Source organism: Hyperolius riggenbachi, chromosome 7, assembly GCF_040937935.1.
Source record: "Hyperolius riggenbachi isolate aHypRig1 chromosome 7, aHypRig1.pri, whole genome shotgun sequence".
NCBI classification, from domain to species: Eukaryota; Metazoa; Chordata; class Amphibia; order Anura; family Hyperoliidae; genus Hyperolius; species Hyperolius riggenbachi.
The window spans coordinates 37,376,307-37,404,041 of record NC_090652.1 but is presented as its reverse complement, the minus strand read 5'-3'; the positions used below and the strand labels follow the sequence as shown (position 1 = coordinate 37,404,041).

At 49.5% G+C, this 27,735-nt stretch overlaps 1 protein-coding gene across 2 annotated transcripts in view; it reads right to left on the bottom strand.

The window, feature by feature from the left end:
* SETD1A (SET domain containing 1A, histone lysine methyltransferase) overlaps positions 1-27,735 on the bottom strand; it is a 100,137-nt gene that overhangs the window by 14,708 nt on the left and 57,694 nt on the right. For both annotated transcript variants that reach the window (XM_068243923.1, XM_068243922.1), the window contains exons 10-17: positions 25,547-25,634; positions 19,106-19,251; positions 13,560-13,614; positions 8,388-8,678; positions 4,726-6,024; positions 1,939-2,108; positions 964-1,074; positions 456-575 (exon numbers count right to left, since the gene is read on the bottom strand). In XM_068243923.1, coding sequence (XP_068100024.1) covers positions 456-575; positions 964-1,074; positions 1,939-2,108; positions 4,726-6,024; positions 8,388-8,678; positions 13,560-13,614; positions 19,106-19,251; positions 25,547-25,634 — 2,280 coding nt within the window. The remainder of the gene's footprint in view (positions 1-455; positions 576-963; positions 1,075-1,938; positions 2,109-4,725; positions 6,025-8,387; positions 8,679-13,559; positions 13,615-19,105; positions 19,252-25,546; positions 25,635-27,735) is intronic.

Genomic DNA, 27,735 nt, shown 5'->3' with positions numbered 1-27,735 from the left:
CACCATCTAGTGGCAGAACAGAGCCTCTGCCAGAGTGAAGAGTGTATGCAGTGACTAAAGCATAACTCGTATAAAGCAGCAGCACCATCTAGTGGCAGAACAGAGCCTCTGCCAGAGTGTAGAGTTGATGTATGCAGTGACTGAAGTATAACTGGTATAAGCAGCAGCACCACCATGTAGTGGCAGAACAGAGCCTCTGCCAGAGTGTCGAGTTGATGTATACAGTGACTGAAGTATAACTCGTATAAGCAGCAGCACCATCTAGTGGCAGAACAGAGCCTCTGCCAGAGTGTCGAGTTGATGTATGCAGTGACTAAAGCATAACTCGTAAAAAGCAGCAGCACCATCTAGTGGCAGAACAGAGCCTCTGCCAGAGTGTCGAGTTGATGTATGCAGTGACTGAAGTATAACTGGTATAAGCAGCAGCACCATCTAGTGGCAGAACTAAGCCTCACCTGCCGAATGTTCTGCCCAACATATTCAATCACCATCTCATCCGCTGCGATGGGCTCCATGGCAAAGAGACCCCACTCGTGGATGCGGCTGCGGCCGAACCGCAGCTTCTTCTTGCGGAACTGAGGACAGAGAGGAGAATATCTGCCTTGAGAAGTGTGTACATAGCATACAATGTAACGCTACAGTATAAAAGCTGTGCTAGGTCACTGACAGAACAACATCGCCCCCTTGTGTCCCAGAGCAGTCCCTTCTCCCCCTCCCTAACCTTGAGAAAAGTGTACATAGCATACAATGTAATCCTACAGCAGAAAGCTGTGCTAGGTCACTGACAGAACAACATCGCCCCCTTGTGTCCCAGAGCAGTCCCTTCTCCCCCTCCCTAACCTTGAGAAAAGGGTACATAGCATACAATGTAATCCTACAGCAGAAAGCTGCGCTAGGCCACTGACAGAACAACATCGCCCCCTGGTGTGTGTCCTGGAGCAGTCCCTTCTCCCCCTCTCTCACCTTGAGTTGGTTGAGCTTCAGCAAGTCGCTGTCCAGCAGGGAAAAGGAGCCAATGGCATTGAGAAGGCGCCTCTGTTCCGATCGACGCTCTGACAGCACCCTGTTCGTTCCCTGGAGATTGTGAAAACGCAAAATGTTTAGTAAGAAATAACAATACAGATCCGAAACCTCTGCATATAGATGCAGCCTGTATTAGAGCTACACAAATCACTGTGTATAAAACTGCTTACTTTTTACAATATTACTTTAGAAATGATTTAGTCAGTGTTTAAGAAGGAAGATGCAAATATTTCAGAGTTCATGCAGTTTTATGCAAATTTTTATGCAAATATATGCAGCTTGAAAACGGACCAATCAATTTAAACCTGGGTGGGATTTGATTGGTCTATTTTCAAGCATATGTTTGCATACAAATTTGCAAGAACTGGGAAATCTTTGCAACCCTAGTGTTTCCCCCTTGTAAAAGCTAAACCGCTCCCCCATCACATCCTTCATCTTCCATTCTGGTGTAATAGCCCCCAAATGTCCCGGCCAGGTCGGGCACTACTGCACAAGTACTGGCCCGGCTGTGGGCGTCCTTGATTGCACTCCCATGGGAGGGAGCACTCTGCACATGCTCACTATGAGTTGTTATGTAGTCCGCATGTGCAGAGTCCACTTGGCCATCAAGGACGCCCGCCACTGTACCAGCGTTTGTCAAGTAGTGCGTGACCTGGCCGGAACTTACGGGGCTATTACACCACAATGGAGCATGACGGACGTGAATGGGGTGTGCGGTGGGCAAGAGGACAGGCCTGGAGCCTCGATTTTAGAAAAAAGATGTTCCCCTCAGGTATCCTTTAGTCTAAGTTCTCAGCATGCTGTACATGTATCCCCAGGGTGTACACTTATGTTGGGCTCAGGGGGTACTTTACCTTGACATCATCAATCCAGCAGATCCAATTCTATAAATTACTAAAATCAGGTGACACCCACCTGCGCGTCGCTCTCCAGCTCCCGCACGGACACAGGAATCACATTCAGGTATTTGTCTTTGTCCTTCTTGCTGATGGCGTAGTAACCTTCGCTCCGCGCACATCCCGTCTGATGCTCCCGCAAGCCGTCCTGCTTGCTGCGCTTCTTCTTGGGGTCGGCGATATTGGTGAGTGAAGCCGCGTTAAGGTGAACAACAACTTGCAACACGCATAATAACAACACTTTTTATAAACCCAAGCTAGCCTTATCAAGCTCTTGCTACCATATGCACGCTGCATGCAATCACTCCGGCTGACACTCCTCAGCTGTCCTCACTATGATCTAATTTGACTGCAAGATTACTTGTGATACCCCCACTAGAGATGCTCGTGAAGCTCCAGAGGAGGCAAACAAAGCTCGTCAATCAGCTGCAATGAAGATTTACACTGCGCCAAGAAATCCATTCAATGGGCTTCAGAAACTGGGAAATTTGGGCGTCTGCTAAACTAGCGGGCACCGGGGCCACCTGCTATTTCATTGGGTGCCTCGATTTCCCATTGTAGCCGGAATTTGTATGAAGGCGCCCAAATGTCTGAGGTCTGTGATATTTTTAAGTTTAGGCGTCGGTAGGGATTGATAAGGGTTAGGCTTTGGCGGTGCTGGTGGTTAGGTATCAGCAGGGAAGGTGGTTAGCGTTAGGCTTTGGCAGGGGTTTGGGGTTTGTTAGGCCTGAACGATTTTAGGAAAAAATTGAATTGATCGATTTCTGTCCCAAATCACGATTTTGATTTGATTTAGGATTCCCTTCAAATCAGGCTTTGTTCCCCTCTGTGCCTCTCTGGGTCTCTCTCTGTGCTCCCTGTGTCCCTCAAGCTGCAGCTGTGCTGGGCATACCTTCCAGCATGAGTCCAGAGATGCCCGTCTATCCACGTCACCTCCTGCAGGCTCTAATGCACAACATACTTCCTGTATGTCATGTGAGAGGAACCAGGAAGTATGACGTGCACAAGAGCTGGCAGACGGCAAGATAGGAAGGAAAGCGTTCGACTCCTGCCAGAAGGTATGTCCGTCCAACACTGCCGATGCTGCGGGCTGCACGCGCTGAGACTTGGGGGAAGTTTGAAGCTGCTTCTTCAAACTCCCGCCATCAAACTTCCCCCATGTGGAAATAACGTAATCGCAGAAATTGCCACTTTGACGATTCCAAAATTGTGAGCTTGGTGATCACGATTTCGATTTAAAATTCGATTTATCTTTCAGGCCTAGTGTTAGTTATCAGCAGGGCAGTTGTTAGGAATAACACAGGTGAACAAACAAACGTGGGATTCAGGAGACACATTATATAATCAGGATATTTTAAAGAAAAGGTTGGGAATTGGCTATCATTTTTAAAGGAGCCCTGGCTACCTGACACCCGAGTGTGACGTCAAGCCTAGCCTGCACCCGAGTGTGACGTCATGCCTAGCCTGCACCCGAGCGTGACGTCAAGCTTAGCCTGCACCCTAGTGTGACGTCAAGCCTGGCCTGCACCCTAGTGTGACGTCAAGCCTAGCCCGCACCCTAGTGTGACGTCAAGCCTGGCCCGCACCCTAGTGTGACGTCAAGCCTAGCCCGCACCCTAGTGTGACGACAAGCCTAGCCCGCACCCTAGTGTGACGACAAGCCTAGCCCGCACCCTAGTGTGACGTCATGCCTAGCCTGCACCCTAGTGTGATGTCATGCCTAGCCTGCACCCGAGCGTGACGTCAAGCCTAGCCTGCACCCGAGAATGACGTCAAGCTTAGCCTGCACCCTAGTGTGATGTCATGCCTAGCCTGCACCCGAGCAGGACGTCAAGCCTAGCCTGCACCCTAGTGTGATGTCAAGCCTAGCCCGCACCCTAGTGTGACGTCAAGCCTAGCCCGCACCCTAGTGTGACGACAAGCCTAGCCCGCACCCTAGTGTGACGTCAAGCCTAGCCCGCACCCTAGTGTGACGTCATGCCTAGCCTGCACCCTAGTGTGATGTCATGCCTAGCCTGCACCCGAGCGTGACGTCAAGCCTAGCCTGCACCCGAGAATGACGTCAAGCTTAGCCTGCACCCTAGTGTGACGTCAAGCCTAGCCCGCACCCTAGTGTGACGTCAAGCCTAGCCCGCACCCTAGTGTGACGTCAAGCCTAGCCCGCACCCTAGTGTGACGTCAAGCCTAGCCCGCACCCTAGTGTGACGTCAAGCCTAGCCCGCACCCTAGTGTGACGTCAAGCCTAGCCCGCACCCTAGTGTGACGTCATGCCTAGCCTGCACCCTAGTGTGATGTCATGCCTAGCCTGCACCCGAGCGTGACGTCAAGCCTAGCCTGCACCCGAGAATGACGTCAAGCTTAGCCTGCACCCTAGTGTGACGTCAAGCCTAGCCCGCACCCTAGTGTGATGCCAAGCCTAGCCCGCACCCTAGTGTGACGTCAAGCCTAGCCCGCACCCTAGTGTGACGTCAAGCCTAGCCCGCACCCTAGTGTGACGTCAAGCCTAGCCTGCACCCTAGTGTGACGTCAAGCCTAGCCTGCACCCTAGTGTGACGTCAAGCCTAGCCTGCACCCTAGTGTGACGTCATGCCTAGCCTGCACCCTAGTGTGAGGTCATGCCTAGCCTGCACCCTAGAGTGATGTAAAGTGACAATGAGGCTATGCTAGCCAAAACTGCCAATATTTAAGAGACTAGTAGACCCTCAACCCTTACCCAACAACAGGAATGTTATTTGGTTCCTTATTTGGGTCCTATTTTATAGCTCTCTATCTCACCATCGTTTATCTTTCAGACACATAAGGATATTTGTATGGGGCACCCAGTGGGTGTCATTAAGCCAATCTGTACTGTGGTCCTCTTGTAGCAGTCTCTCGTAAGTCTCCCTCAGGAAATACATGTCTTCTGTGTCCAGCCCATTGTTCCATATGTCATACAGGATGGTCATCTGCTCAAACTCACTGCGGACTTCGTATTTCGGTGGTGAAGAGGGCAATACAGGGCGACGGTTCTTGTGAGATCTTAACTGCCGCGTGCTCACCCAGAACTCCTCTTCTTCCTCCTCCTCCTCTTCTTCTGATGTGATCTCCCCAGGTTCTGTAACTTCTTTAATTTGTAGCAGCTTTTTGCCTCTACCCTTTGATTCTTCGAGAAATGCCCTTACGATGGTCTCTTCCAGTTTCCTGGGTGAAGACAGACGCAAGTCCCCAACTTCCAGCAATCCGGTATTGGCGTCCACGTTTGATGGCAAACCTCCCCCAACACAAATAACTTCCTCTGGGGCCTCCAACACTGGCTGACGCAGGTCCACATGGAGTAAGTCGCTGGGTTTCTCCAGTTCTAGAGACATTGCGCGCTGTCTCTTGGAAGGCTGCTTTAATGAGGCTGGTATTTGTGCATAACTGTGCTCCAGTAAGATCTGCCGAACTTGGGCAAAAAGGAGGTCTTCCAGAGATTCTGTCCTTTCCACCTCAGTAAGTTCCTGTACGGTGGTGGGTGTTTGTTCTTGTGGTTTTTCCAGAAGAAGAGTTGGTTTAAATTCCTCCTCTATATCCAAATCCTCATCTAACAGGTCCTCTCCATCTGACAACAAAGCTTCCTCTCGCCCAGCACGTGGTGAATTCGGCTTGACCAGACAGGCGTGGTCCCAAGGAAGATTTAATACTGTCATTGGTTCTTGCGGTTTCTTCTGTGGGGAAGGCGCTTTGGCAGGTGGAGATGGTGGAACTGGCTGCAATATAGGACTCAACGGTTTCTCCGGTACTTTTACTGGAGAAAGAACCTTTGGTGAAAGAGGAAGAGGTTCCACCACTGGTGGTGTGGGTTCCACCAATGGCTCCTCTGGTTCTTTCTTTAAAATCTCAGGGGCAAGCTTCTCTGCGACCACGTGATTTGGCGGTTTGCTCTCAGTAGGTTCCGGTTCCTCTTCTGGAGAAAGGAGGAAGGTGACAGTTTTTCGTCTCTTTTTGGGTGGAGGAAGAAGAGGTAGAGGAGGAGAGGGAGGTGTGTATGGTTTTGTTGGTGTGACTGGTGGTGGCGTCAGTTGTGGTTCTTCAGGCGGGGTTTCTATAGACGACTCTTCTTTGACCAATGGTGCTGGAGATGGAACTGTAAAAAGATACAAGTTGAAAGAGTCACCTTGAGTGAAGGAATTATCTATATCAACAACCTGGCTGAAGGATAAGTGAACTACAGATGTCAGCTCACTGCCCCGCATACATTGTTAGCTCACGGGACATACTGTTTCCCCCAAAATAAGACAGGCTCTAATATTAATTTTTGCTCTGCTCTATTTTCAGGGTTAATTTAAATTTTTAAAGATTTCAATGACTGCACCGCACGCTACCGCCGATCTCCCATCGCTGCAGCCTCCTCACTCTGCCGTCGCTATGACAGCAGAGCTCCGTGAGCAGGGCAGAAGCCGATTTCATTGGTTCCTGACCCTGTGATCACTGTGAGCCAATCACACGCGTCGGTGAGCACCATATTTCTACCAGAAAGTCTCAGGGTCCTTAAGGGGCTAGAGACTTCTGGTACTGGAGAAGTCATTAAAAAAAACCGAAACCAAAATTTATTAACATATAGTCGCATCATCATATTCTGGACCATCATCACAACTCTCTAAAACCTGAATTCCACCATGAATTTCTTGGGACTACTTCCATGTACCAAAAAAGCTGTTACTTTGTGCCTTTACTGATAGTATACTTGCTGCATTGTGTGCTGATCTCTTCTGCCTCCAGTATGTACAGTATAAGCTGTTACTCTGTGCCTGTACTGATAATAAACTAGATGTCATAAACCTGTCTCCTCCCCCAGCTACCCAGTTTCCCCAAAAATAAGGCCTACCATGATTTTTTCTGATGCTCAAAGCATAAAAATAAGCCATAGTTATAGTTCATTAACCCTTTCTGGACCAGCACCCTCTGCCCCCTTAAGGACCAGCAAGTGCTGGTCCAGCAAACCGCCGCTTCCCGACGAATCGCCGCAAGTTACCGTCGCTCCCGCCAGACACGCCGCTCTGTCCCCGCCGCAGGCTGCTCTCTCTGCCGTCGCTATGGTGGCAGAGCGCTGTGCGCTGGTCAGGAGCCGCTTTCATTGGCTCCTGACCCTGTCACTCCATGTAAGCCAATGGGAAAGGCTTACAGGAATGACAGGGCCAGGAGCCAATGAAAACGGCTCCTTCCCGGCTCACAGTGCTCTGCCGTCATAGAGGGGGCAGGGCAGCACATTGCGGCGGAGACAGAGTGGACAGAGCGACGGGGACGGGCGGGGGAAAATCATTTGCCAATCCAATGCAGCAAGACAGACCCCTCACCAAGGAAAAAAAAACAAAATGGAATTGCACTCCAAAGACCCCTACAGACCCAAAACATTAAGGGTGGGCAAAAACTGGGATCTTGGAAAAATGTATATATACGGTACATAGTGGAGGCAGCAGAGATCAGCACACACTGCAGTTAGTTTATTATCAGCATAAGCCCCCAATAAGAGCTTATACTGAACCTAATCGAGGGAGTGGAGCCGGTTCATACTGCACATAGCTTACCATCAATAAAAGCACAGAACCACCACCTATATTGTACATACCGGGGGTAGTATGCTTGTAAAAAAAATGCAGCACTCAGGGAAACATCTTTGCATATTTTAAGCAAATGTAAGTAGAAGTGCGCTAACAGCATAAGATTAAAAAAATGCAAAGGTTAGAGAAAGAATATAAAAAAAAAAAAAAACACGCACATAGAAAGATTTGAAACTCAAAGCCCTCCCCTGAAAATAAGCCCTTACTATCATCTTAGAATCCCTGTAATGACTATCTCAAGCAGTAGAGGGTGCTGGTCCTGCCTTGTTGTCTCTGGCAGTCCCAGGAAAAGCTGTGGCGTATGCTATGTCTGTGGGAGGAGATCGTGTGGAGCTCGGGGTGCCGGGATTGGATGAGCTGCTGCTCCGAGAGGTTACATAAGAGGTCGGACACAGCCAGCTACTTCCTGCAGCATATCGGAGGGCCTCTATGAGAAGTTCCTGTGCCCATGATGAGCTCTTCCCCTGCTCTCCCAGCAGGCAGCATCAGCGAGGAGAGCTGCCTGGATGTTAGTGAGTGGCTGCCAGCTGTCCTGACATCACACTGACCCCGGGTCAAAGGGCGCCGACTATCTTAGAATACTGGAGCCGTTTACAGGCGAACAGAGGGGGATGCAGCCACTAGGGCAGAGCGGTAAGAGACGGCACACCTCCCCACACATTAAAATAGCGTCCCATTTTCTGTACCCCTCAGAATATAAGATATCCCCGAAAATGAGCCCTAGCATATCTATTACAGGAAATATTAATATAAGAAACTCTTAATTTTGGGGAAGTGTGCGTGTGTCTACTTTACTGCTTGCTGTTACAGTGGATCAGTATTTGTACCACAATTATGGATGTTTGACTTTTTGGTTTATTTTTGCGATGAAGGTTAGAGAAAGACTCACCTGGGGTCACCTCCTTCTCCAGGACGGGCTCTGGCTCTGGTTCCGGAGGGAGTGGTGGAGGGCTGGGGGGTCTGAATGGTTCAGGGATGATGGGGGTCTCTGGAGGCTCCTCCTGATCTTCTTCATCGTCAGAGGAGGCTGGGGACGAGGAAGACGAGGAGGAGGATGAAGACGAGGATGATGATGATGAAGAAGAAGAGGAAGAGGATGAGGAGCTGCTGTCCTCGTCACTAGAGCTGTCACTGTCGTCAGACACAATCTTGTTGGAGAGTTTCGCCAGGGGTGTCTCATCTGAGCAAATATCAGGGGGGAAAAGAGAAAATAACGAGATATTATATATCTACATACACACATATACATCACAGACAGACAAAGATCAGCAATACACTTTATCAGCACTCAGCATACACACTTTATATCTGTCGCCAAAACGACTGTTCATGACCTGTTCAAGTCACAATCACTGTACAGACACTGCTGGGCTCTCTGCAGAGCAGCCTGTTCTACGAAGACTAAGGATAGGTGGGAGTCGCTTCGCTGCCAAAGCTACAAACAAGTTGACCGTAGATGATCCGCCAAACGATCACTGGTGATCCTCAAAGGATATCAAGTTCCCTGTACACATGTTTGATTTGCAACATTTGTATATCGCTTCTCTCCTGTCGGGCTCAAAGAACTCGAGCGTTGCAGCCATGAAGGTTGCCCCCCACAGGCCATGCTGCAGTGTAAGGGAGTCTTGCCCAAGAACTCCTAGCACCTCCCATGTATGAACATGACCACACTGCACAGGTGCAAAGTACCAGCGTAGTAGCACATAGATGGCTTTTTTTCTCTATGCACGAGCAGCTTTGTTCTACTGTGCAGGTGTAAACCCACTGGAGCCTGTGCAGTGTGGCATGGAGCCTGTGCAGTGTGGCATGGAGCCTGTGCAGTGTGGCATGGAGCCTGTGCAGGTGTAAACCCACTGGAGCCTCTGTGCAGTGTGGCCATGTTCACACATGGAGGGAGGTGAGACCATAAGCAATCTTCAACTCTAATTGTTTGGAAGGTCCCAGCGCAGCGCAGGAGGGGTGTAAGGAGACTAAGGAAGCATCTGCACCATCCAGAGGGTTCCCTAGTAAGGTAAGTATCTAACTTTTGTTTTCGTTTTTTTAAAGGGAACCTAAAGCAAGGCTTCCATATTTATTTCCAGTTAAACAATACCAGTTGCCTGGCAGTCCTGCTGTTCTCTGACTGCAGTAGTGTCTGAATCACACCAGAAACAAGCATGCTGCTAATCCAGTCAGACTTCAGTCAGAGCACCTGATCTGCTGCATGCTTGTTCGGGGTCTATGGCTAAAAGTATTAGAGGCAGAGGATCCGCAGGATAACCAGGCAATCTGCATTGTCTAAAAGGAAATAAATATGGCAGCCTCCACATACCTCTTGCTTTAGGTTCCCTTTTAAGATTACAGGTACTCTTTAAAGGGAACCTAAACTGAGAATATGGATTTTTCCTTTTAAATACCAGTTACCTGACTCCCCTGCTGATCCTGTGACTAATACTTTCAGCCACAGCCCCTCAACAAGCATGCAGATCAGGTGCTCTGACTGAAGTCAGACTGGATTAGCTGCATGCTTGTTTCAGGGGTGTGATTCAGCCACTACTGCAGCCAAATAAATCAGCAGGCAGCCAGGCAATGGGTATTGTTTAAAAGGAAACATCCATATCCCTCTCAGTTTAGGTTCCCTTTAAAGACACCACTTTTGAAACAGAAGATCAGGGTTTGAATCCTGGCCCCAGCCAGTTACCTGTTCAGCAAGGAGTCCTTGTGCAACACTCCCCAATGTAGCAGGGTGGCCTATTGAGCGCGCCCCTAGTGGCTGCAGCTCTCAAGTGCTTTGAGTCTGACCAGAGAAAAAGGGGCTATACAAACGCTAGCACATTCCATTATTTTTTACCTGAGATGATAACCAACATTTGCGCAAGGAAGATGTAAAGCGTGTCCTTCGATTTAACCGCCCAACTATTCAGTAAACAAGCAAAATAGGTCAAAAATCACTAAATTTATAAAACACTAATGCTTCCATATTCGGACTGTCCTCAAGGTGGCGCCATCGCTCTATTTTTGCTGCCTAATGGTCTGACTTTCTCCCTCTGCCAAGGCTGCAATTTGTGAAGCAAAATGATTGCCGAAGTTTTGCACATCTGAAACAGAACAGGCGCAACAGGCCACAGGAAGATGGACTGATTTTTCAATAATTAAGGCATATAAAATGGCTAGAACTCTCGCCTTGCAGCACTGGGCTCAGATCTTGCCTGGGAAAATATCTACAGCTGTGTCGCACTTCACCGGCCAGTGCAATGCATGCTGGGTGATGTAGTCCTTAAATTTCAGTACATCTCCCTACTGTGGCGGAATGGTCACACTGCTGCAGCTGTGATTCTGGATACAGAAGATAGCAGAGCGCATGCAGGTGCAGGTAGGGAGCAGACCCCTGTAGGTAAGCAGGGAACACATAGATTAACAAAACAATCAATTCCTTTCTGAATGGTTTCCTACCACACACAGCACGTCTATTTTCAATAGATTCTAGCAGGGATTCTATTTAAAAAAAAAGGAACAAAAAAAAAAAATCTAGATCTACTACAAGTTCAGAATCTTCTGGGCTTGGCCAGCCGCGCCGCTCGCGGTCCAGGTGCTGGGAGCGTCCTGAGCAGGCGCAGTAGTTCTGGGCCTGCGCAGAGTTCCAGGCAACGTGAGCACGAACATAAACGAGCTCGCGAAGAACGCACCAGGCCACGTGAGCACGAACGTAAACGAGCTTGCGCAGGAGATGCTGACCTGGCGAGGTCGGCATCTGCAACGGAGGGTACCCTGGGACAGCTGCAGCGAGGGACGTATCGGCTGCCAGCAGTTGGAGGAAGCCCAGGGTAAGGCTTCTTTCACAGCTGACAAAGCGTGCAGGAGCCGTTCTCCTGCACGTGTTATGGCCTGCGGTGTGTCATCAGGATGTTTCGGTGCGAAGCAATCAGCGGCGGTAGTTATTTGCCAGATGGGAAAACGCCGGCTCCGGACGATGAAATGCTCCCGGATGCGTTGAACCGCAACGCATGTGAAAGGTAAAATGTAAGTCTATGGACTTTCATTTTACCTTGGTTAAAGTGGATCCAAGATAAACTTTTACTTATTGCATAATTGTGTTCCTTTCATATAGTTTATAGGGCATTCCTCAAGCTCAATACTTTTTTGTTTTCATACTCTAATTCCCTATAAACTAAACAAGCCCCACCCACAGCTTTTCACAGTGCCTTGGCATTTTCAGACAGTAGCAAGGGCTTATGGGAGCTCAGTCTGGGCAGGAGGAGGGGGAGGTGTTACTAAACAGAGATTTCAGAAGCAGAGGGGAGGAGAGGGGGAGTGAAGTTTTCCCAGGCTGAGGGGTGGAGATGCAGAGCAGCTTGCCTGCGTGTTATGATCACAAGTACAATATGGCTGCTCTCATTGTATCACAGGAGGAAATAATCATCTATTGTTGAAGCTTTAGCTCTATTGTCTAAACTTTAGATAAGATATATAGACAAGTTACTTGTTATAGTTAGTTTTTCATCTCGGATCCGCTTTAATGCAAAGTATTGACTTTGCTTTAAACCGCAGAAAACCGGATCAGATGTGAAAGAGCCCTAAGCAAATCTTGATTTTATTTTTTTCCCTTGGACATTGAACTGCAGAGTTGCACTGTTTGATGCAGTGTAACACTATTGGCCTATCGATCGGCCGCTGATCCTAACCCACCTCTGATGGACCTAGATTTTCTGTCCTGCCTGAATTCAGATTTTTACCCAATATCCATCGAAAGTATCAATCGATTAACCTGACATTTTGGGGAATCGACTCCCAGCAGTTGAACCTAATCTGCAGTGAATGGAATATTTATGCGCGTTTGGGCACCTTCAGGGGAAGATAAGTATTTAATTAATTCACTGCAGAGATCACTTTAAAGAGACTCTGTAACAAAATGTTCAGCCTTATTTCTTCTATCCTATAAATTACTATACCTGTTCTAATCTGGTCTGGATTACTGCAGCCTTTTCTAGTTGCACTGTCTCTCTAATATATCTAATCTTCTTTTCTTTGTCAAGCTTTGTCGACGCAGGGAGGAATGCACTGCCTCTGCTGTGACAGGGACAAGTTATGCACGCCCCCTCCAGGCTGTGTGTGTGTGTGCTGTGTGTAGGAGTCACAGGCAAGGTCTCTGCTCACAGCCAGCATGTCTGGAGCTGTGAGAAATCAAACAGCTGTGAGTGCAGAGCGATCAGTGCAGAGCCCAGACAGGCAGCTAAGTGGGAGTAACATTCCAGCAGTCAAGTCAGGCTTGAGAGGAGCCACTGCAAATGGACACCTGTTCTGATGATGTATTTCCGGTTTGGCAGCCATCTTCATTGTTTACAAAAACAATGAATAAAACTGTGATTTTTTTTTCACCAAGAAAGCAGTGGGAAGCGGCAAAAATGTCAGAGGGGGCTAGAAGACAACAGCCTGGTACTTTTATTTATGTAAGATTTTCACAGTACATGAACATCTTACGGCTCGCTTGCAAGATAATATGCTAGTATTTGGCAAAATGTGGGGTGATGTCTCTCTATAACAACAATGCAAACACAGTTGCGGTTCGAAACGCAAGTTTGGGGTCAGAGTGTTTTTTTTCCGAATCAGCACATCCGTCGCATTGACTGCACTCCAATGGAAAGGAGGGTCACGGATGAAAACCTGATGCCTTTTTAAAAACTGATCCATTTACATGGATCAGTTTTTTATCCTGTAGTGTGAACAGGCCCTAAGTGAAGCATATATTTTCTAGACTGTAAGCTTCACTGTACCCGACGCATGCGAGTATAACATGCGGCACAGTGTCCTAATCTGATGCGATTCTGTTGTCACAGGGAACCCAACAGCAATTAGGAACACGGCCTACAAAAAACAAAACATGTGCATGGTAATAAATGGCTTTGCCCAACAGCTAACTATGAATGAAAAAGATTTCTCCATCCTTTTCAAAAAATACAAAGGGCCAATATTTCACAAACAAGAGCATGACTGTGCGCCATCTATTCCCCGAGGCTGCATACACACATGACGTGTGTACACACGCCAATGTACAGACGCAGCGCATGCATTGTTACCGCCTCACCTTCCGAATCATCATCCTTCGTGCTTATTTCATCATCGTCATCCTCATCTTCATCCTGAATGTTTGAGAGAGAGAGAAGAAAAAGCATTTTAACACACAAAGAGTTGAATGGAAGCATGGGCAGCCCTGCCAGACATTTTGTTAACTGCAAAGGTGGACATCCAGGTCTGGATTGCTTTCCAGTGTGGCAGTCGATAGGATTTTTTTATTTGGTGGGGGGGGGCTTATGTGTATATAATATATGTTGCACTGTACATACCTTGTATAGCACGCTTACCGAAGCCCTTCAGGGTGAAAAGAAAGAACGAATAAAAAGAGAACAAAAAAAAAAAAGAGGGGGGGGGGGGGGAGAGAGAGAGAGAGAGAGAGAGAGGGGGGGGAGGGAGAGAGAGAGAGAGAGAGAGGGGGGGGGAGGGAGAGAGAGAGAGAGAGAGAGAGAGAGGGGGGGGGGAGGGAGAGAGAGAGAGAGAGAGAGAGAGAGAGGGGGGGGGGGAGGGAGAGAGAGAGAGAGAGAGAGAGAGAGAGAGAGAGAGAGAGAGAGAGAGAGAGAGAGAGAGAGAGAGAGAGAGAGAGAAACTACTGAGCCTGCGCAGTACAGCCCGGAGGACGTCCGATGACGTCAGCGCGCACCAGTGAGATGCAGATTGGAGTGCAGAAGAAGCCCGCCCTGGCAGCCGGCCAGGTCAGGCGCGCCACCGGAGACCACCGGGAGCCTGCGGAGCGGTGCCGAGGGCACTACCTGCCTGCCATGGGCTGGAGGAAGCCCCAGGTAAGTGGATTTGGATTCTTTTTTATGTTTTTACAGTCCCTGAACCTTCCCTTTAAAGCCTTTTTTTACAGTGGGTCGCACATTATAAAAAAATTATAATGCAGACTAACGCACAGCAATACTAAAGTCTGTGCGACATTCACAGTGCACACATTGCGTTGTGTGTAATGTGTAGCAATATTTAGAAAGTGCGGCATGCTGTGCGTTTAGCAATACATTTGTTGCGTTATGTGTGTTGCACATGCTCAGTAATGTTTTTTTATTTTTTAAATGTAACGCATGCGCTGTTTTCGTTCCATCAGTATGCAACGAAAACGGCGCACCAAGAGACTCATAATAGTGCAAAATAACGTCCAATTTCAAAACCTGCATGCACTGCGTTAGGGGCACGTTGTGCGACTTTAACGTCGCATCAAACGCAAGGTCCCATTGTGAAAGAAGCCTTAAAGTGGATCCGAGATAAACTTTTACACATTGCATATTTGTGTTCCTTTCATATCGTTTATAGGGCATTCCTCAAGCCAAATACTTTTTTTTTTTAATACTCTAATTCCCTATAAACTAAATAAGCCACGCCCACAGCTTCTCAAGAGTGCCTTGGCACTCTGAACCTTAGTAGCAAGGGCTTATGAGAGCTCACTCTGGGCAGGAGGAGGAGGAGGTTATTAGCCAGAGATTTCAGAGGCAGAGGGGAGGAGGGAGGATGTGAGGGGACAAGGGAGGAGAGGGGAGTGAAGTTTTCACAGGCTGAGGGCTGGAGATACAGATCAGCCTGCCTGTGTGTAATGTGACAAACAGAACATGGCTGCTCTCATTGTATCACAGGAATAAATAATCATATACTGTTGAAGCTGTTTGCAGCTAGATTTGCTGTGTAAACTACCTAAACTTTAGGTAAGATATATAGACAAGTTGTTGGTTATAATTAGTTTTTCACCTCGGATCCACTTTAAGTATCCAACAATTTACGAACTGCCCCTGTGGCTGCAGCAGACACGCTATAGTGCGCAGCTCACTTGATTGATTACCCAGTTCCTAGTAGACTGGCACTGCTCCAATCTGTACTGAACTTCCTCTGCTGCCCCTCTCTGTCAAGCTCTTCATTGGCTGCCAATAACCAGAGGATCCAGTACAAACACCTAACCCTAACCTACAAAGCTCTCCACAATCTCTCTCCCCCATACATCTCCACACTAGTTTCCAGATACCAACCCAACCGCAATCTCAGATCGGCACATGACCTATTGTCCTCTAGAATCACCTCCTCACATTCACGTATACAGGATTTCTCACATGCTTCACCCCTCCTCTGGAATGCCCTTCCACAACACATCCACCACTTTTCAACCTTTGATATCTTTGAACACTCAATCAAAATGTACTTTTTCCGACAAGCATACATTCTACCTTAGGCCAAGTTGCACTCCTACTAGAAATCCTAAAAACACACTGCCTCTCGGTATGAATATTGTATAATACCCCACCTCTTGTATCACCCCCATTCCTTTAGATTAGGGGTGTCAAACTCAAATACAAAGTGGGACGAAACTGAACAATGGGGCCGAGTTGCGGGCCATCCTCAATGTCTTCACTGGCTACCTTCCTCCCTAATAAAGTTTCCTGGTGTCTATTGGTCCTCCATCCCCTATACAGTTCCCTGGTGTCTAGTGCTTTCCCTCTACCTCCCCCATACAGTTCCCTGGTGTCTAGTGGCCCCCACCTTCCCCTACACAGTTCCCTGTTGTCTAGTGGCCCCCTCCCTCCCCTATAGAGTTCCCTGGTGTCTAGAGGCCCCCACCCTCCCCAGTTCCCTGGTGTCTAGTGGCCTCCTCCCTTCCCCTACACAGTTCCCTGGTAAGTGCTTTCCCCTATCTCCCCCATATGGCTTCCTTGGTGTTCTAGGGCTTCACCCTCAATATATAGTTTCCCTATTGGTCTACAGTGGACCAAACATAATGCTAAGTGAGGAAACCACTTGGGTGCCAAATGTAATGGCTCTGAGGGCTAGATTTGGCCCAAGGGCCAGAGTTTGACATGTATGCTTTATATTGTAAGCTCGCATGGGCAGGGCTCTCTCCCCCTTTTGTGTCTTAGAATGTGTTATGCGTTTCATTATGCTCCCTTTGTCACTGTAATTACCAATTGTGTATTTTGTATATTAGAGTACACTATTACCTGTATTATTATGTACCCCTATGTATGTTTCTTTCTTTGTACAGCGCCACGGAATATGTTGACTTTATAAATCAATAACTATGTTTTCAAGAATTTTTTTGTTATTCGAATGTCTTGCTCTATGTAATTTTTGTATATTCTTTGTATAAAAATACATTTTCATGTAAAAATGTTCCAGTCTAAGACAAGTTATTTCATTGGGGATATCTGGGATACTACAAATACTGTATATTCTGGCGTTATAGATTACTTTTTAACCCTTGAAATTCTTCTGAAAAGTCAAGGGCCATCTTATACGCCGGGTGTCATTGATGCCGGGTGATACGCCCTATCCTGTTACCGCCGCTCAGATCTTGCTGCTGAGGACTGTAGTAAAGCAGTGCAGGCGCACATGTGCGAGATCTGAGAGACAGAAAACGAGGTAAATAAAATACAAGGGCGGGGCCAGAAGGGTGAAAGAAGCGTGTTTTATGGGCAATGCGCAATCTATTCTTCCATATCGCTCTGATAAACAGGGAGACAAGGAGAGCTGACCAATCCACTTAGGGAGAGGGAGAGTTGACCAATCCAACCAGCCATTTGCCTATATGCTTGTATATACTGGGTACCACATACAGTACAGCACCAGTATCTGTTCATACATAGCATCAGTATATGATTTTTTTTTAACCATTTCTGCCGCCCGCACGTCCGGGCGGCTGCTCTGCTGCGCTCCCGCGCACGATCGCAGGCGCGCCCCCGTGGTGTCCCCCGGTAGCCCTGGGATCAGTGAACGGGAACATGGTTCCCGATCACCGATCCCTGTCCCCCGCAGAAAAACCGAAGCGCTCTCACAAGAGGCTTCAGTTGTTCTGCCCGGAAAAATTTTGCATCCCCCTTGTACTTCCGCTTAGCGAGAAGTACAAGGAGGGAAAACAAAAATGAAGGTGGCCATCTTGTGGCCAAATAGTAAAACTACATCTACATAATGTTTTTATATGTGTAAATTGTAATGTAAAAAATAACTGTTTATGTCCCACACCAAAATATTAAACAAATAAATTTTTTAATGGAAAAAAAAAAAAAAGACAAATAGTTACCTGAGGGTCTGAACTTTTTAAATATGCATTTGAAGGGGGTATACTACAAACATTTTTTTAAAGAGAACCTGTACTGAGTAAAAATATTTAAAATAAACACGAGGTAACTTCAAATGAACATTACATAGTTACCTTGCCATCAGTTCCTCTCAGAAGCTCACCATTTTTTTTCTGACAATAATCCCTTACAGTTCTGACAATATTTTGTCAGATCTGAAATATATCAGTTGCTGTCAGTAAAACATCAGTTGCTGTCAGTTATAGCTGAGAGGAAAACTGATGTACCAGGTAATGTCCATGTTTCCCCATGGCTCAAGTGGGCGATGTTACAGTTTAACAGTGTGCTGGCCAGAAAGCGGTTATGGGTAATGGCCATTTTCAAAATGGAGGACGGAAAATTCCCTTGATCACAGTGAACAAACGGGACACGGGAGAGGAGAAAGACACTGAGGAGTAGACTTCATGGAAGGTAAGTATGACTTGTGTATGCTTATTTTGACTTTTAATTTTCAGTTCAGGTTTTCTTTAAATGATAAGCTTGTAAATAGTGATGGACGCAAAATGGAAAAAATGCACCTTTATTTCCAAATAAAATATTGGTGCCATACATTGTGATAGGGACAAAATTTAAATGGTATAATAACCGAGACAAACGGGCAAATAAAATACATAGGTTTTAATTTTGGTAGCGTGGATTATTTTAAAGCTATAATGGCCGAAAACTGAAAAATAATGAATTTTTTTCCATTTTTTTTCTTATTAATCCTGTTAAAATGCATTTATAAATAAATAATTCTTAGCAAAATGTACCACCCAAAGAAAGCCTAATTAGTGGGGAGAAAAACAAGATATAGATCAATAAATTGTGATAAGTAGTGATAAAGTTATTAGCGAATGAATGGGAGGTGAAAATTGCTCTGATGCATAAGGTGAAAAATCCCAGCGGGCTGTAATGGTTCATTTTTATTTGGTGTGCGTTGAAAGAGGGGGGTAGTCTTATACGGCGAGTATATGCCAAACTCTATATTTTAACTGGAAAAGTTGGGGGGGTCGTGTTATACGCTGGAGTATACGGTACATATAGTTGGTATGACAGTGGCTGAGAGCCCATTTGACTGACCCTAGGACGCATAAATGCAATTATCTTCGGCCAGTTGGGGCGTACTGCGCAGGTGGGGGGGGGGGGGGGGGGGGGGGGGATGGGATCGAGCACAGCCTGACTGCGCCAACCGGCGGAAGATAAAGATGCATTTATTGGATCATCCAGGAGGCGGAGGATGGCGGTGAGGGAGCGATCTGTGTTGGAAAGGGCTTGAGGAAGCCCCAGGTATGTATAAAAATGCTTGCACTCTTTCATCTCAGGTACACTTTAACTGTTCAGTACTCTCCACAGCTGGTTCACCCATCATATATAGGCAGTAAATTAATATAAGATTAGGATTTAAATATAAAAAATACTGGTTGTTTCATATGCATCTGTAGCCATATTATCTGTTCTGCAGCAAGTTTTGTGCTGGCCTCACCTTATCTGATGCAGACTCCTCAGAAGCTTCCTCCCCTTCGCTATCTAGATGGAAGCGGCCCCTGCGCTTGTGTTTGGCTCTCACACTTTCCCGTTGTGCAGGTTTAACTCCTGAGCGAGGTTCGGATGGGGTCTCCTTTTCTCGCTCTGCTGAAAGAAGTACATGTCAGAGAGGGATCGAAGATTAAGACAAAAGGGAGAAGGAGGGCAGAGTTCTGAAACAGATAGGAGCAGGAGGGCAAAGGTCTGAGACAGAAGGGAGCAGGAGGGCAGAGCTCTGAGACAGAAGGGAGCAGGAGGGCAGAGGTCTGAGACAAAAGGGAGCAGGAGGGCAGAGGTCTGAGACAAAAGGGAGCAGGAGGGCAGAGGTCTGAGACAAAAGGGAGCAGGAGGGCAGAGGTCTGAGACAGAAGGGAGCAGGAGGGCAGAGGTCTGAGACAGAAGGGAGCAGGAAGGCAGAGCTCTGAGTTAGAAGATGGCAGGAACGCAGAGTTCTGAGACAGAAGGGAAGAGGAGCGCAGAGTTCTGAGACAGAAGGGAAGAGGAGCGCAGAGTTCTGAGACAGAAGGGAAGAGGAGCGCAGAGTTCTGAGACAGAAGGGAAGAGGAGCGCAGAGTTCTGAGACAGAAGGGAAGAGGAGCGCAGAGTTCTGAGACAGAAGGGAAGAGGAGCGCAGAGTTCTGAGACAGAAGGGAAGAGGAGCGCAGAGTTCTGAGACAGAAGGGAAGAGGAGCGCAGAGTTCTGAGACAGAAGGGAAGAGGAGCGCAGAGTTCTGAGACAGAAGGGAAGAGGAGCGCAGAGTTCTGAGACAGAAGGGAAGAGGAGCGCAGAGTTCTGAGACAGAAGGGAAGAGGAGCGCAGAGTTCTGAGACAGAAGGGAAGAGGAGCGCAGAGTTCTGAGACAGAAGGGAAGAGGAGCGCAGAGTTCTGAGACAGAAGGGAAGAGGAGCGCAGAGTTCTGAGACAGAAGGGAGTGCAGAGGTCAGAGACAGAAGGGAAGAGGAGCGCAGAGTTCTGAGAGAGAAGGGAGCAGGAGGGCAGAGTTCTGAGACAGAAGGGAAGAGGAGCGCAGAGTTCTGAGACAGAAGGGAAGAGGAGCGCAGAGTTCTGAGACAGAAGGGAAGAGGAGCGCAGAGTTCTGAGACAGAAGGGAAGAGGAGCGCAGAGTTCTGAGACAGAAGGGAAGAGGAGCGCAGAGTTCTGAGACAGAAGGGAAGAGGAGCGCAGAGTTCTGAGACAGAAGGGAAGAGGAGCGCAGAGTTCTGAGACAGAAGGGAAGAGGAGCGCAGAGTTCTGAGACAGAAGGGAAGAGGAGCGCAGAGTTCTGAGACAGAAGGGAAGAGGAGCGCAGAGTTCTGAGACAGAAGGGAAGAGGAGCGCAGAGTTCTGAGACAGAAGGGAAGAGGAGCGCAGAGTTCTGAGACAGAAGGGAAGAGGAGCGCAGAGTTCTGAGACAGAAGGGAAGAGGAGTGAAGAGTTCTGAGACAGAAAGGAAGAGGAGCGCAGAGTTCTGAGACAGAAGAGAGCAGGCGGGTAGAGGTCTGAGTTAGAAGATGGCCGAAGCGCAGAGTTCTGAGACAGAAGGGAGCAGGAGGGCAGAGGTCTGAGACAGAAGGGAGCAGGAGGGCAGAGGTCTGAGACAGAAGGGAGCAGGAGGGCAGAGGTCTGAGACAGAAGGGAGCAGGAGGGCAGAGCTCTAAGACAGAAGGGAGCAGGAGGGCAGAGCTCTGAGACAGAAGGGAGCAAGAGGGCAGAGTTCTGAAACAGAAGGGAGCAGGAGGGCAGAGCTCTGAGACAGAAGAGAGCAGGAAGGCAGAGCTCTGAGACAGAAGAGAGCAGGAGGGCAGAGGTCTGAGACAGAAGGGAGCAGGAAGGCAGAGCTCTGAGTTAGAAGATGGCAGGAACGCAGAGTTCTGAGAGAGAAGGGAGCAGGAGGGCAGAGTTCTGAGACAGAAGGGAAGAGGAGCGCAGAGTTCTGAGACAGAAGGGAAGAGGAGCGCAGAGTTCTGAGACAGAAGGGAAGAGGAGCGCAGAGTTCTGAGACAGAAGGGAGTGCAGAGGTCAGAGACAGAAGGGAAGAGGAGCGCAGAGGTCAGAGACAGAAGGGAAGAGGAGCGCAGAGGTCAGAGACAGAAGGGAAGAGGAGCGCAGAGGTCAGAGACAGAAGGGAAGAGGAGCGCAGAGGTCAGAGACAGAAGGGAAGAGGAGCGCAGAGTTCTGAGACAGAAGGGAAGAGGAGCGCAGAGTTCTGAGACAGAAGGGAAGAGGAGCGCAGAGTTCTGAGACAGAAGGGAAGAGGAGCGCAGAGTTCTGAGACAGAAGGGAAGAGGAGCGCAGAGTTCTGAGACAGAAGGGAAGAGGAGCGCAGAGTTCTGAGACAGAAGGGAAGAGGAGCGCAGAGTTCTGAGACAGAAGGGAAGAGGAGCGCAGAGTTCTGAGACAGAAGGGAAGAGGAGCGCAGAGTTCTGAGACAGAAGGGAAGAGGAGCGCAGAGTTCTGAGACAGAAGGGAAGAGGAGCGCAGAGTTCTGAGACAGAAGGGAAGAGGAGCGCAGAGTTCTGAGACAGAAGGGAAGAGGAGCGCAGAGTTCTGAGACAGAAGGGAAGAGGAGCGCAGAGTTCTGAGACAGAAGGGAAGAGGAGCGCAGAGTTCTGAGACAGAAGGGAAGAGGAGCGCAGAGTTCTGAGACAGAAGGGAAGAGGAGCGCAGAGTTCTGAGACAGAAGGGAAGAGGAGCGCAGAGTTCTGAGACAGAAGGGAAGAGGAGCGCAGAGTTCTGAGACAGAAGGGAAGAGGAGCGCAGAGTTCTGAGACAGAAGGGAAGAGGAGCGCAGAGTTCTGAGACAGAAGGGAAGAGGAGCGCAGAGTTCTGAGACAGAAGGGAAGAGGAGCGCAGAGTTCTGAGACAGAAGGGAAGAGGAGTGAAGAGTTCTGAGACAGAAAGGAAGAGGAGCGCAGAGTTCTGAGACAGAAGAGAGCAGGCGGGTAGAGGTCTGAGTTAGAAGATGGCCGAAGCGCAGAGTTCTGAGACAGAAGGGAGCAGGAGGGCAGAGGTCTGAGACAGAAGGGAGCAGGAAGGCAGATCTCTGAGACAGAAGGGAGCAGGAGGGCAGAGGTCTGAGACAGAAGGGAGCAGGAGGGCAGAGGTCTGAGACAGAAGGGAGCAGGAGGGCAGAGGTCTGAGACAGAAGGGAGCAGGAGGGCAGAGGTCTGAGACAGAAGGGAGCAGGAGGGCAGAGCTCTGAGACAGAAGGAAGCAGGAGGGCAGAGTTCTGAAACAGAAGGGAGCAGGAGGGCAGAGCTCTGAGACAGAAGAGAGCAGGAAGGCAGAGCTCTGAGACAGAAGAGAGCAGGAGGGCAGAGGTCTGAGACAGAAGGGAGCAGGAAGGCAGAGCTCTGAGTTAGAAGATGGCAGGAACGCAGAGTTCTGAGAGAGAAGGGAGCAGGAGGGCAGAGTTCTGAGACAGAAGGGAAGAGGAGCGCAGAGTTCTGAGACAGAAGGGAAGAGGAGCGCAGAGTTCTGAGACAGAAGGGAAGAGGAGCGCAGAGTTCTGAGACAGAAGGGAGTGCAGAGGTCAGAGACAGAAGGGAAGAGGAGCGCAGAGGTCAGAGACAGAAGGGAAGAGGAGCGCAGAGTTCTGAGACAGAAGGGAAGAGGAGTGCAGAGTTCTGAGACAGAAGGGAAGAGGAGTGCAGAGTTCTGAGACAGAAGGGAAGAGGAGTGCAGAGTTCTGAGACAGAAGGGAAGAGGAGCGCAGAGTTCAGAGACAGAAGGGAGTGCAGAGGTCAGAGACAGAAGGGAAGAGGAGCGCAGAGGTCAGAGACAGAAGGGAAGAGGAGCGCAGAGGTCAGAGACAGAAGGGAAGAGGAGCGCAGAGGTCAGAGACAGAAGGGAAGAGGAGCGCAGAGGTCAGAGACAGAAGGGAAGAGGAGCGCAGAGGTCAGAGACAGAAGGGAAGAGGAGCGCAGAGTTCTGAGACAGAAGGGAAGAGGAGCGCAGAGTTCTGAGACAGAAGGGAAGAGGAGCGCAGAGTTCTGAGACAGAAGAGAGCAGGCGGGTAGAGGTCTGAGTTAGAAGATGGCCGAAGCGCAGAGTTCTGAGACAAAAGGGAGCAGGAGGGCAGAGCTCTGAGACAGAAGGGAGCAGGAAGGCAGAGGTCTGAGACAGAAGGGAGCAGGAGGGCAGAGGTCTGAGACAGAAGGGAGCAGGAGGGCAGAGGTCTGAGACAGAAGGGAGCAGGAGGGCAGAGGTCTGAGACAGAAGGGAGCAGGAGGGCAGAGGTCTGAGACAGAAGGGAGCAGGAGGGCAGAGGTCAGAGACAGAAGGGAGTGCAGAGGTCAGAGACAGAAGGGAAGAGGAGCGCAGAGGTCAGAGACAGAAGGGAAGAGGAGCGCAGAGGTCAGAGACAGAAGGGAAGAGGAGCGCAGAGGTCAGAGACAGAAGGGAAGAGGAGCGCAGAGTTCTGAGACAGAAGGGAAGAGGAGCGCAGAGTTCTGAGACAGAAGGGAAGAGGAGCGCAGAGTTCTGAGACAGAAGGGAAGAGGAGCGCAGAGTTCTGAGACAGAAGGGAAGAGGAGCGCAGAGTTCTGAGACAGAAGGGAAGAGGAGCGCAGAGTTCTGAGACAGAAGGGAAGAGGAGTGAAGAGTTCTGAGACAGAAAGGAAGAGGAGCGCAGAGTTCTGAGACAGAAGAGAGCAGGCGGGTAGAGGTCTGAGTTAGAAGATGGCCGAAGCGCAGAGTTCTGAGACAAAAGGGAGCAGGAGGGCAGAGCTCTGAGACAGAAGGGAGCAGGAAGGCAGAGGTCTGAGACAGAAGGGAGCAGGAGGGCAGAGGACTGAGACAGAAGGGAGCAGGAGGGCAGAGGTCTGAGACAGAAGGGAGCAGGAGGGCAGAGGTCTGAGACAGAAGGGAGCAAGAGGGCAGAGGTCTGAGACAGAAGGGAGCAAGAGGGCAGAGGTCTGAGACAGAAGGGAGCAGGAGGGCAGAGGTCTGAGACAGAAGGGAGCAGGAGGGCAGAGGTCTGAGACAGAAGGGAGCAGGAGGGCAGAGGTCTGAGACAGAAGGGAGCAGGAGGGCAGAGCTCTGAGACAGAAGGGAGCAGGAGGGCAGAGCTCTGAGACAGAAGGGAGCAGGAGGGCAGAGCTCTGAGACAGAAGGGAGCAGGAGGGCAGAGCTCTGAGACAGAAGGGAGCAGGAGGGCAGAGGTCTGTGACAGAGGGGAGCAGGAGGGCAGAGGTCTGTGACAGAGGGGAGCAGGAGGGCAGAGCTCTGAGACAGAAGGGAGCAGGAGGGCAGAGCTGAGACAGAAGGGAGCAGGAAGGCAGAGCTCTGAGACAGAAGGGAGCAGGAGGGCAGAGCTCTGAGACAGAAGGGAGCAGGAAGGCAGAGCTCTGAGACAGAAGGGAGCAGGAAGGCAGAGCTCTGAGACAGAAGGGAGCAGGAAGGCAGAGCTCTGAGACAGAAGGCAGCAGGAAGACAGAGCGCTGTGACAGAAGGGAGCAGGAGTGCGGAGTTTTGAGACAGAAGGGATGAGAAGTGCAGAGTTTTGCGACAGAAGAGAGCAGGCGGGTAGAGGTCTGAGTTAGAAGATGGCCGGAGCGCAGAGTTCTAAGACAGAAGGGAGCAGGAGCACAGAGTTCTGAGACAGAAGGGAGCAGGAGCACAGAGTTCTGAGACAGAAGGGAGCAGGAGCACAGAGTTCTGAGACAGAAGGGAGCAGGAGCACAGAGTTCTGAGACAAAAGGGAGCAGGAGCGCAGAGTTCTGAGACAAAAGGGAGCAGGAGCGCAGAGTTCTGAGACAAAAGGGAGCAGGAGCACAGAGTTCTGAGTCAGAAGGGAGTAGGAGCGCAGAGTTTTGAGTCAGAAGGGAGCGCAGAGTTCTGAAACAGAAGGGAAGAGGAGCGAAGAGTTCAGAGACAGAAGGGAAGAGGAGCGCAGAGTTCTGAGACGGAAGAGAGCAGGAGCGCAGAGTTCTGAGACGGAAGAGAGCAGGAGCGCAGAGTTCTGAGACGGAAGAGAGCAGGCGGGCAGAGGTCTGAGTTAGAAGATGGCAGGAGCGCAGTGTTCTGAGACAGAAGGGAGCAGGCGCACAGAGTTCTGAGTCAGAACGAAGCAGGAGCGCAGAGTTCTGAATCAGAAGGGAGCAGGAGCGCAGAGTTCTGAATCAGAAGGGAGCAGGAGCGCAGAGTTCTGAGTCAGAAGGGAGCAGGAGCGCAGAGTTCTGAGTCAGAAGGGAGCAGGAGCGCAGAGTTCTGAGTCAGAAGGGAGCGCAGAGGTCTGAGACAGAAGGGAGCGAAAAGTTCTGAGATGGAAGGGAGCGCAGAGGTCTGAGTCAGGAGGGAGTGGGAGAGAAAGACAGTACTGAGCCAAAGGTCTGCACATTCTTTATTTCTTCCCCACTGATTCCAGGAGAGAGAATGGGAGTTTCCTCATCTACTCACCGTCCTCTTCCTCCTCTGGTGGTGTGGAAGGCCGGGGCCTCTTCTGCTCACTGTCCTCATCATCTTCTGACGGCTGCTTCCTCTTCACCTGAAGCAGAGAAATAACGTGTGAGCCAAATCTCCCAGCTCAGTCTGAGCCCTCCGGACCTCACATCACAGCTGCAGTTCTAGTGGGCCTGTACTATGTGCCCCCCGGACCTCACCATCACAGCTGCAGTTCTGGCGGACCTGTAATATGTGCCCTCCGGACCTCACCACTACAGCTGCAGTTCTAGCAGACCTGTACTATGTGCCCTCCAGACCTCACCATCACAGCTGCAGTTCTAGCGGGCCTCTACTACGTGTCCTCCGGACCTCACACCACAGCTGCAGTTCTGGCGGACCTGTAATATGTGCCCTCTGGACCTCACATCACAGCTGCAGTTCTAGCGGGCGTGTACTATGTGCCCTCCTCACCATCACAGCTGCAGCTCTAGCGGACCTGTACCATGTGCCCTCCAGACCTCACCATCACAGATGCAGTTCTAGCGGGCCTCTACTACGTGTCCTCTGGACCTCACATCACAGCTGCAGTTCTAGCAGACCTGTACTATGTGCCCTCCGGACCTCACCATCACAGCTGCAGTTCTAGCGGACCTGTACTATGTGCCCTTCGGACCTCACCATCACAGCTGCAGTTCTAGCGGACCTGAACTATGTGCCCTCCGGACCTCACCATCACAGCTGCAGTTCTAGCAGGCCTCTACTACGTGCCCTCCGGACCTCACCATCACAGCTGCAGTTCTAGCAGGCCTCTACTACGTGCCCTCCGGACCTCACCATCACAGCTGCAGTTCTAGCTGACCTGTACTATGTGCCCTCCGGACCTCACCAGCACAGCTGCAGTTCTAGCAGGCCTCTACTACGTGCCCTCCGGACCTCACCATTACAGCTGCAGTTCTAGCTGACCTGTACTATGTGCCCTCCGGACCTCACCATCACAGCTGCAGTTCTAGCGGACCTGAACTATGTGCCCTCCGGACCTCACCATCACAGCTGCAGTTCTAGCAGACCTGAACTATGTGCCCTCCGGACCTCACCATCACAGCTGCAGTTCTAGCAGACCTGTACTATGTGCCCTCCGGACCTCACCATCACAGCTGCAGTTCTAGCGGACCTGAACTATGTGCCCTCCGGACCTCACCATCACAGCTGCAGTTCTAGCAGACCTGTACTATGTGCCCTCCGGACCTCACCATCACAGCTGCAGCTCTAGCGGACCTGAACTATGTGCCCTCCGGACCTCACCATCACAGCTGCAGCTCTAGCGGACCTGAACTATGTGCCCTCCGGACCTCACCATCACAGCTGCAGTTCTAGCAGGCCTCTACTACGTGCCCTCCAGACCTCACCATCACAGCTGCAGTTCTAGTAGGTCTGTACTACGTGTCCTCCAGACCTCACCATCACAGCTGCAGTTCTAGCAGGCCTGTACTATGTCCGCATGCTCTCTATTCTCTCAGCAAATATTGTCAACAGTAAAATCATTCAAGCCTCTTCCACCCTCTTCTGTGGCTTAAATGCAGCCCTTTCATGTAATTTCTATTGTCTCTCGAATTAAAGAGGAAAGAGCTGTAAAGAGCTGTAATTGAATTCCACAAATTCTGATTGCTTACAGATACTAAAACCTAAACATTATAATAATCTTTTGTATGGAACGTTTCCAGAGAGTGCTTTTGTAAACAATAAAATAAATGAAATGCTGAGAATCCCCCATGAGAAGATGGACAAGTCGAAACCTGTCAGTTCCGTCAGATTTCTACTAACTACTGTGACAGAGACATAGGAGAAAAATAATCTATAGCTCATGTTACTCTGGAAGAAACATACTTTACATGTATTTTGTATTTTACTATTTTTTTATGACAGTGGTCCTTTAAGGTATTTTCAAAACCGCTTTATTTACATTAAAACTCCACATGGTGACGCGTTTCGCAAGACCCACCTGCTTCATCGGGCAAAGGTATCTGTAAACCTAGATATTTTGCTAGATGAAGCAGGTGTGCACCACAAAATGCATTTCAAGTAGAGTTTTAATCCGAATAAAGCTATTTTTGAAATAGACCATCTGTGTCTTCTACCTGGTGGGAAGACCATCACTACCTCCCTTTTAAACGTTTTTTAGTGCATTTTAATCTAGTTGGGATCCC